Raw genomic sequence first — 10765 nt, forward strand, 5'->3', positions numbered from 1 at the left:
AGAGAAGAAAAGGGGAGTGAGACAGAACAGGAAGTTTAAATATATCTATATAATTGTTTTTCTTTTGAGTCATTCTATTTATTGACTTTTATTTTCAGGAGCATGAAGTTCATCATGCTGGTAAAGCATATGTTGATTCCTTTTAGTTGGATAGAACAAAAAAAAAAAGTTTTAATTGACATGCAGGCTGTCAAGTAGTCAAGATGTCTTCAAAGACTCTGAATGATTCATTTTCTCCTCCTCTCTTCCTTCGACCGAGACTGTTAAAAGGTCTGTAGGTGTTTACATGGGTGTGATGTCTCCATCTCCACAACTTCACACTCACCCTGCCATCCACCACAATATGCTTTCATTCTAATTCGCTCCATTAGTATTAATATAGTGGCGTGTGTGTGTGTGTGCGCGTGTGTGCGTGCGTGCGTGTGCCTGAGTGCATGTGGATGTGTGTGTATGTTTAGCATGCCATCTACTCATCAAAAATGGATAGGGCATCATCTTTGCCTCTAGCTTTATGTTGTTGTTTTTCCTCTTCACTGACTCATTTTCAGTCTTCGGTTCTCTCTTCCATGTTCTCTCTGCCGCCACATTGGTTTGTGTGCAATGTGCATACACATCTGCATCTACAGATGCACTTCTTTGGTTATTGTTACTGTCACTGTCGGCCCCTCCGTCCATGGCACACCTGACATATACTGTATTATGCAAATATGACACCACAAGGCATTTCCATTATGTGCGCTAATATCACTCCCCAGGCCAGTTCCCACTGTCACCCAAGGCACTGACTGTACTGATCTGGCAATGTAGCCAGAGTACCTTTGTGCAACTTCTGTATTCTCGCCAGAGGTTAAATCCTCAAAATCATTCTGAATCCTTTTAGAAATACAATCAATGAAAACATGACATTTAAAATAAATAATAATAATTATTATAATTATAATTATTATTATTCTTATTATTGTTTTTGTCTTTTTCTTCTCCTTCCACCAAAAATAGCAGTTCTGGCTGGACCGTGCAGTCGGTTTTCGTGAAACTCTGTAATATGGTAGAGGGTGAGGATGCGAAGCCCACGACCATTGGCCAAAGGGTGGCGCTATAGCACTCAATTGAAAATGCTAACTTTGATAGTATAGCATAGCTTATGAACTGTTTGACCGTCGGCAATAAAACTTTTATACACATATGCCTCATGCTGAAGTATCGTGCTCTTACTTTTGACCTCTGACCTCTAGATCACCCGCCATTTTGAATGATATGAAAATCCGTTAAAATGTATCTCCTCCCATGATCTTTGATCAAAATGCACAAGAATTTCTACACGTGAACTTTGGACCCGGACAAGGGAATCTATAGTACTTAGTTTTATGAGCCAATGAAAAATTCTGTTTTGTGAAAATTCTTCTTTTGCCCATAATACATACATGCAACGTCATATGCTTATGAAACTTTACAGTATGGTAGAGGGTCATGCCAAATAGCACTGAAACCAGCCTTACTCCAATTGGCCAAAGGGGGGCGCCATAGCAATTTTTTGAAAATGAAACCTTTGAACAGGCATAACTCATGAGTTTGGCCAAAGGTCATGGCACTTGTTTCCACATGTCCTTTAACTCATGAGGAACACATCTGTCACTTTGACCAGTAAGCTCTGGATCTCGGATCTTTGAACGATTTGCGTGAAACGTTGTACACAATCTATGGACCATTATCTGAAATCCCAGTTGAAGATAAGTTTGTATTTGAAAGAATGAACAGCGAACACACTGTAGAAATGGATGATGATCCCCAAAACCAGGACACATAATGGTTTTTCTGTTAACAATGGAACAACTGAGCTCTTGCCTTTGGACCACAAGATTATAGGTTCAAATCTGGGCATCGCCAACTCAGTGTATGAGTAGCATGGCCTTGGCTTGGGTGTTGCAAGTCCTGGGAATTGATTGTAGGTGTGGTGTTAATTATACTCCAACTTGGAGAAAAGGAGAGCAAAGGGTTAAAATCTGGACTGACACTCATTGCCACTGACACTCGGCTGCAATGCAATGGCATTGCAATGAACATCAATGATGACGTTATCTGTTATGTTTTAGGGATTTTAGTTCGTCTTGTTTGTCTTTCTTTTGTTTATTCGTTCATTCATCAATCCTGTAATGTAAGTGCTCAGTCATTCAGTGTAATGTAAGTGGTCAGTCATTCAGTGCTCAGTCATTCAGTGTAATGTGACTGTAATGTAAGTGCTCAGTCATTCAGTGTAATGTGACTGTAATGTAAGTGCTCAGTCATTCCGTGTAATGTAAGTGCTCAGTCATTCAGTGCTCAGTCATTCAGTGTAATGTAACCTAATGTAAGTGCTCAGTCATTCAGTGTAATGTAAGTGCTCAGTCATTCAGTGTAATGTAAGTGCTCAGTCATTCAGTGTAATGTAAGTGCTCAGTCATTCAGTGTAATGTAAGTGCTCAGTCATTCAGTGTAATGTAAGTGCTCAGTCATTCAGTGTAATGTGACTGTAATGTAAGTGCTCAGTCATTCAGTGCTCAGTCATTCAGTGCTCAGTCATTCAGTGTAATGTAAGTGCTCAGTCATTCAGTGTAATGTAAGTGCTCAGTCATTCAGTGTAATGTAAGTGCTCAGTCATTCAGTGCTCAGTCATTCAGTGCTCAGTCATTCAGTGCTCAGTCATTCAGTGCTCACAGAGCCATTCTGTTGTACATTATGCGTCAGGCATAAGCCACTTTGTAACTTATTGTTCTTGAGTATTAAAATAAATACTCTTTTATGAGTGGTGGTGTTCTTCCATACATGTTGCGGGCAGTTTTCCCCTAGACTTTAGAACAGTCCGTAACAGGAGGCACTGGGCAGACACTGGGGGAGGCACTGGGCAGACACTGGGGGAGGCACTGGGGGGGACACTGGGGAGTCACTGGGGGGACACTGGGGAGGCATTGGGGAGACACTGTGGAGGCACTGGGGGGGACACTGGGGAGTCACTGGGGGGCACTGGGGGACACTGAGGAGGCACTGGGCAGACACTGGGGAGGCACTGGGCAGACACTGGGGAGGCACTGGGGGGACACTGGCGAGGCACTGGGGGGCACTGGGGAGGCACTGGGGGACACTGAGGAGGCACTGGGCAGACACTGGGGAGGCACTGGGGGGGACACTGAGGAGGCACTGGGCAGGCACTGGGGGGGACACTGAGGAGGCACTGGGCAGACACTGGGGAGGCACTGGGGGGGGACACTGAGGAGGCACTGGGGGGACACTGGGGAGACACTGGGGAGGCACTGGGGAGACACTGGCGAGGCACTGGGGGGCACTGGGGAGGCACTGGGGGACACTGAGGAGGCACTGGGCAGACACTGGGGAGGCACTGGGGGGGACACTGAGGAGGCACTGGGCAGACACTGGGGAGGCACTGGGGGGGACACTGAGGAGGCACTGGGCAGACACTGGGGAGGCACTGGGGGGGACACTGAGGAGGCACTGGGGGGACACTGGGGAGACACTGGGGAGGCACTGGGGGGGACACTGAGGAGGCACTGAGGAGACACTGGGGAGGCACTGGGGGGCACTGGGGAGGCACTGGGGGACACTGGGTGGACACTGAGGAGGCACTGGGGGGGACACTGAGGAGGCACTGGGGGGGGACACTGAGGAGGCACTGGGCAGACACTGGGGAGGCACTGGGGGGAGGACCAGAGCGACAGCCCCGCCCCCTGCTATTCATTTCGATGGAAGTTGCTCAGTGGCATTTTGAAGCACCCGGAAGAACGCTCTACTTCTGCATTTTCAAAAGGGCGCTCAATGTTTGGCTTGGGTCTGATATGTCCCGGAAAGGATGCGCTGTGATTGGCCAGTAGTCACTTGAGTGTCAACGTGACCTAGCGTGCCTTCCACACTTCTGGCACACTTTTGCCAGGTCATAAGCTATATTGACATTCCCATATGGGCTTAATATTGATGACATCATGTATCTCCATATATGGGCATAGCAGGGATTGTATTAGTGCATCGCCTGGGAATGCCCATATATGGAGATCCTTGATGTCATCAATATTAAGCGCAAATATGGTAATGTCAATATATGGCTATATTGTGACAGTCTCATGATAACCAGTGTGGTTGCCGCGACGCGAGTAACACTAGCAAAGGTTGCATTTACTATGACTGTTGAGCGACTACGGGAGATTGATGTATAAATAAGTCGCTGAGAGGCGATGGGATGGGCCAGGTTGTCAGACGTGCTCCGCAAACATAATGCTTTCGCTGGGTCCAAAACAATGCGTTTAAGGTGTTTTATTAAAGCTAGGTGCATAACTTAAACGGTGATCAAACATAAAGCAAAGTAGTTACAGCGATCCAACGTAAATAAAGTAAATAAAATAAAGCAAAATAAGCGGTATAAAGCGGTCAACAAAAGTGCAGCTTCCCACACACCCCCGCTCTCTCTCACTGTGTGTGAAGCAGGTAAACTAGGTGAGGTATTAAGTGAATCAGGTCCGCCCAAATGCCCGTCAATCATCCACGTTAATCACCGGTGACAGCCCACTCATTTCATAGACCAAACATCATTTCCAATTCATGGCTCTTATACAATGACATTGTGCGTGTCGCGTCCGTCACACCACCATATGGTTGCCAATCAATCATGCCTTGTGACAGACCCTTAGATCTCCATATATGGATCTGACCTCGTGACATCACGTGACATCATGGTGACCTTTAACGCCTCCATATATGCTCACGCCTCATGACATCACGCCTTGTGACACGTCACACCACCCACCATATATGGCCATCTCCATATGAAGATCACGACACTGACCTCATCTAACCCTGCTGGATAACCCATACATGGAGAAAACTGGATCATCATCTAGATCTGCATATATGCAGCCGGCCAGCAACTCTTGTTGATCTGACACTATAGGCCTAATCTGACACTAGGTCTAGGCCTACTATATTATGTTGTCGAAAACCATCAAAACCATTTTGCACGATTTTCTAAAAAACATTCAGTGTGTAAAATCATGAAAAACAACATGGCCTACTATATGCCATCAAAAACGACATACAAGTACTAGTAGTATACTACTTAGTACAACTAACTATATAGATTAATTAAATACACAGGACCCCAATGGAAACAAGCCAGTGCTTTCTTTTTTTCTTTGGGCAAACTGTTTATAAGTCAATCAGTCAATCAATCAATCAATCAAGACATGATTCTGACCATGATTCTGACCATGATACTACTGACCATGATACTGTCATGTGATGATATTGATTGATTGATTGATTGATTGATTGATTTATAATTGTGTTCATAGATTTCATAATGTGTACAGTCCATGGAATTAAGGTAGGCCAATACAAAAACTGCTACGAGGATAAAACTTTACACTTTATTGTCACATCACAGTTTAAAAAGTGGGTGAAATTCGTTTTTGTGCATAGTTCTTTTCAACAGGCAACTGACATGTCAAGGACTATGATATTAAGTGATTCATATACTGTCCATGATAGGGGGGAACTGGCACAAAAAGGTTGAGAAACACTGCTCTGCACTGCAGAATATATTTACAATAGGCTGTCAGCTTTAGCCTATAGCTATTTGCGAACGCAGTGAGCCACTTACTATGACAGCAAGGGCTGAATGTCTGTGTGTGTGTGTGTCACGCTGTTACACCACCCGCCCGCCACCAGAGGGCGCAGCTGTAGCACACACACACACACACACACACACACACACACACACAGGGCGCAGCTGTAGCACACACACACACACACACACACACACACACACACACACACACACACACGAGCTGCGTTCGCTTCACGCGTTTGCGCGTCTTACTTGTAGGCTAAAGCTGGCAGCATTCTGGACTTCAAAGTTCAAAAGACCTGTAACTTTTTAACAAGTCCTCGATGGAGCTCTGCTTTTGTGGTGGATCACCGTGGATGTCTAGCCTTGGTAATAACAACTTGAACATGATTCTATTTTCTGCCTTTATTGATAGATAAATACAAAGTAAGTTGATTCTTAATGCAATGTTATTTCAAGGCAAGGGAGTGGTTAACCAGTGTTAGCTCTGCTTTGAGTGCTGAAACAAGACAGTTAAACCCCGCCTATTATAACTGTAATGGTCAACTGTAGTATGTAACGGTCATGTGTGCATGCAGCTGAATGCTGATATTCCTAGTAATACAATGCGATCTATTCTGCGTCCACCCAGCCTCATGTCTATGTGAAAACGTGTGCCACTGTGCCTCATTTACGTGTTCACGAAGTGTAGAGCGAACACACACACACACACACACACACACACACACACACACACACACACACACACCAAACTGCCAAGAAAACGTGTAATATTCTAATTCATACACATTTTGTCCTTTGAGTTGACCTCACAAAAAGTCTGCCCTTGTGCCGTGACATTGTCTCGCAATGCCGTGACCCGGATTCGAACCGGGGTTGCTGCGGCCACAACGCAGAGTACTAACCACTATACGATCACGGCGAGCTACCGGGGCTTGGGGAGAGCAGCAGCCACGGAGTTTAGGGTTCTGAAATACTATTGTGCAAATTTACACCACTAGGGGCTGTAAAATGGTGCAGTGTATCATGTATGTTGCCGTAGAAACGGAGGCATGCGTCACTGGAAGAATTTGTTTGATAGAAAGTTTAGTAGCGGGGGGAAAAAAAGAAAATCTAAAATTCTCAAACATCACTAGTGGTTGGCTGGTTGCATTAATGGCCACGGATTTGGAGGATTATTTCAACGTCGTCTATGAGGAACAGCATGCAATGTGAGTGTGTTGATTAATGTTTTCAGGTCGTTTTGATGCTATAGCCACCAAATAAATCGATCAAATTGATTATTTGAAGTTGTTTTTCTCCCTCCTATAATGGCTGTGCCTGCGTGTGTATATTAGAAAGCCGTCTGACGTCGAGATGTGTCTGATGACAAGGGCCACACGAATGTTGGAGAAACACAGAGAGATTACGGAGGTGGATAAACAGCTCAAGGGGCACATAAAGGTTAGTTACATGTTATTTAGTTTATTTATCTCGGTCATGATTTAACAAAACAATTGAATACAGAATAACATACAGAATAATTAAGGTTACATGATAAAAGTAATGAAAAGGTGCAACTTTGCAAGTCCTTGTATCTGTCCACTGCATGCCATTGCCATGTGCACAATTACCAATCCTCAACACCAATATACATTATTTTCATCTGAATGTTAACAGCCTCTTTCCCAGACTGGCCGAAATTAGAGAAATATTCCTAAACAATAAGGCTAACATATTGAGTTTCAGTTAAACCAAGCTCGATGAATCAATCAAGGACCCTGAGTTTGAAATTGAAGATTCTTCGATAGTCAGAAATGATAGAAATGGGGTTATGTATTTCCATGTCCATTCTTTTTGGATCAAATAGTAATCTCAGCAAGGCAGATGGCTTCTTGGTTGGGGTGGGTGACAACTGACAATATTATCACACGAAAAGATTAAATTACCTACCTAGGTTCCATCCTGGAGGCAAATCTTTCCGGTGATAAAATGGCCACTTAATCAAAAAAGTCAACCAAAGAACCAGATTCCTATACCGGATCTCCTCACTGGTCATTGGTCAACAAAAACACCTTGAAGACCCTAACAGGAGCCCTCGTACAAGGTTTCTTCGACTATGCATGCACCTCTTGGTACCACAGCACCTCAAAGTCCCTTAAAACAAGGCTCCAGACTAACAAACAAATTGGTCAGCCTCACCCCCGGAACCCACCTCACCCCTGCCCATTTTGACAGGCTGGAATGGCTTAGGGTTGATGACAGAGTACAGCATCTTGCAATGGGTCTGGTCCACAAGATTCGATACACCACCAAGATAGTTGAAGATACCCATGTACCTGTCTAAATACTTCCTTAATGTCAATGAAGTCCACACCCACAACACCAGAGGGAGTTCAACAAACCATGTGCAACCCAGATTCAGCACAAACAAGGGACTAAATTAATTTAGCTCCTATGCCACAAAAATGTGGAACGCCCTACCAACTGTCATTAAGACATGTGAATCCCTTGACTCCTTCAAAACCGCTCTCAAAGGGCACCTACGGACAGCTGCAATTCGAAACTGGCCCCCGTAAAATCTGAATCCCCCTTTTCCCCCCTTTTTACATCCTTTATGATGATTTCCTGTTTTTGGCTATATAGAAGTGTATATTTGTACGTCTCTAAATGTTATGATGAATTGAAAACATCTTGTAAACAAGTGTAATGCTTTATGGTGTCGTCCACTCACAGTTAACAGTTTGATTGAGTTGTGCTTGAAATGTACTGTAATTCTGCAAACTGTTAATAAACTATACTTCAATCAATCAATCAATCAATCAATCAATCAATCAATCAATCACATACACATCTAGTTATGTTAATTTGCCTGTTGCCATTAAAAAAAAGGAAAAGTTCTCATTGTTTTCTGCATCACTCAATGACCTGTATAGGAGTTTGAAATGAAAAGGAAGACTTTGCTGATACGCAGAGATGACGTGCTGATGAAGGAGGAAAGCCTGAAGGAATCACTTCTACACTTTGACAGATTTCTCAAGGTAGATGTTGGGGGCCACAGTGATCACATCATGTTTCAAGGAATCCACAAGTAATGCAGTATGCAGGAGGCTACCAATTGTTCACATTGATCTTCACATACAGCAGTCATGTGATGGAGGTTTGGATCATAGCCTAGAGATGTAAGCTAGAGTTTTTTTTATTATATATAAGTTGATTTTACTGAGCTCCTTGTGATCAGTACTTTATTTTAGATTTTTTACAAACACATAAAACAGAAAACCTACAATACAAACACAAACAACAACAGCAGAGTACGTATGCATGGATAGACAATTAAGATAGATAAGATAAAAAAAGAAAAAAAAAATCTAATTAAAATGTGAAAATAGTTTACATTAATTACACGACCAAACGCAGCATCATCAACCGTATCATAATGTGTAGTAATACAATAAACGATCAAGAGGGCATTGCCTGACCATGGATCACACCAAGGGACCTGCAACATGACTGAGGAACACGTCCCACTTCAGATCGATTTTACTGAGCTCCTGAAGTGAACATTCATACATCATGAGGTATTGTTTATGCTTGACTATAGTGTCAACTTGAGGTCAGAATGGATATTTTCTTTTGTGATAGGTCTATGTGTAGTTTATGACAAAATCTTATTCTTTGAAGATTATAAAATGGGAACATTGGGAACGTTTTTGCATGCACAACTTAACTTACCACACTGGGGGTAAGTTCGTCAAAGGAACACCATTTTCAGGCAAAATGTTTTCGTTTTTATGGGTGCACTAAAACCTGCAAAAGGTATATTGTTTCATTATAGGCCTATACTTTATGGAAATCTTTATGTTTCTGGCCACTAAAATGCTCAATGTAAAAAGAAATGCTCAATTTATGGTAACCTGTTCACTTATGCAGCTGCAGTGGATAATTGATCAGATTACCTTTTATCTCATCATTCTTCCCCACACAGGAGAACGATGCTAAACGTAACAGAAGTCTAAAGAAAGCTGGGAAAGAGAGGCAGATTGTGCTTCATAAGGAGGCAGAGGCGGAGGAACTGAAGGAGCAATGTGTTGCATTAGAGAACAGACTTAAGAAAATACAGCGCAGAGTGCAGTGGAATACTCTGTACTGGACCTTCCTAGAACAGGTTCTCAAAATGGCTAAGGTAATCTAATTATGTGCACCTTTCACACTGCCTCAAAATTTCATGTGGAAGTCAAACCTGAGACAAAATCTCCAATTTGTTGTTATTACTAATTATTAATATTTCATGTCTACACCACGTGAGTGCTGCAGTTTGAGGGGGTGTGGCAGTTGCTGGGTCGTTTTGAGACCCTTCGTGTCACCAGAGATCAGCTCTGTCAGAGGCAGAGGGAGGTTCAGGAGCAGACAGACAACCAGAGAGCAGTTCTGCAGAGATACACAGGCCAGCAGAGCTGCCTGCTGCTGCAGAAGAACAACCTGCTGTCCCAGCTACAGACACAGCTGGACCAGACACGCTTGGAGGCTCTCAGATGGGTATATGACCTGCTGAATGACATAAAACATCAAATAGGCTACTTAATTTAGCCCAGTCTCTTTTTTTTGTGTGTGTAATGAATGTCAGTTGTTCCGATATACCCCACAGGAAAATAAGTTGAATCACATCCAGAACACTGCAGCAAAGGAGACGCTGCTGCTGGGCCAAATCAAAATGGTGACCCTTAACCTTTACCAAATGACAGGTGGGCACATAGGGGAGAAGGGAAGTTTGGCTGTAGATGACACAGAGACACAGTTGGATAAGGTGAGCAATTTCTCAGCAAGGGTAACATTTATCCTGATAAAGTGAGTGTTCTGCTTTCGTAACTCCTAACTTCCTGGCAGACAAACAGGCATCTAGGCTGAACAGCCAGCGTCCAGCATTATGAATAGTTTCCATCTGAACAGACTCTGCTCTCCTCAGATCCTGATGTTCATCCAAAACCAGTGGCATAGTGAATGACATCAACCTGCCTCCCTCGGACACAACGGTGGATTTAAGATAAGAACAAGACAATACCAAGAGTGCATATCAACTGCAGCAGATTGTTTAGTAGACTGCACAAAACAGAATCTATTGCCAGATCATTTTTTATTTAAACTGAAATGAATGAAGGAACGTTCTATGGGAAATAGATT

The 10765-nt window shown here is 43.4% G+C and overlaps 1 protein-coding gene across 1 annotated transcript; it reads left to right on the forward strand.

Annotated features, from left to right (window-relative positions):
- Positions 1 to 6750: 6750 nt before the first annotated feature.
- cfap73 (cilia and flagella associated protein 73) lies at positions 6751 to 10680 on the forward strand. The gene is made up of 7 exons (XM_083783723.1): positions 6751 to 6816; positions 6943 to 7048; positions 8521 to 8625; positions 9573 to 9770; positions 9902 to 10123; positions 10233 to 10391; positions 10551 to 10680. Exons 1-7 carry the CDS (start codon positions 6761 to 6763, stop codon positions 10587 to 10589), a joined length of 885 nt encoding a protein of 294 aa, XP_083639849.1. The 5' UTR covers positions 6751 to 6760; the 3' UTR covers positions 10590 to 10680.
- Positions 10681 to 10765: the final 85 nt, after the last annotated feature.

Source organism: Protomyctophum parallelum (genome assembly GCF_964188405.1).
Source record: "Protomyctophum parallelum genome assembly, chromosome: 15".
Classification (NCBI taxonomy): Eukaryota; Metazoa; Chordata; class Actinopteri; order Myctophiformes; family Myctophidae; genus Protomyctophum; species Protomyctophum parallelum.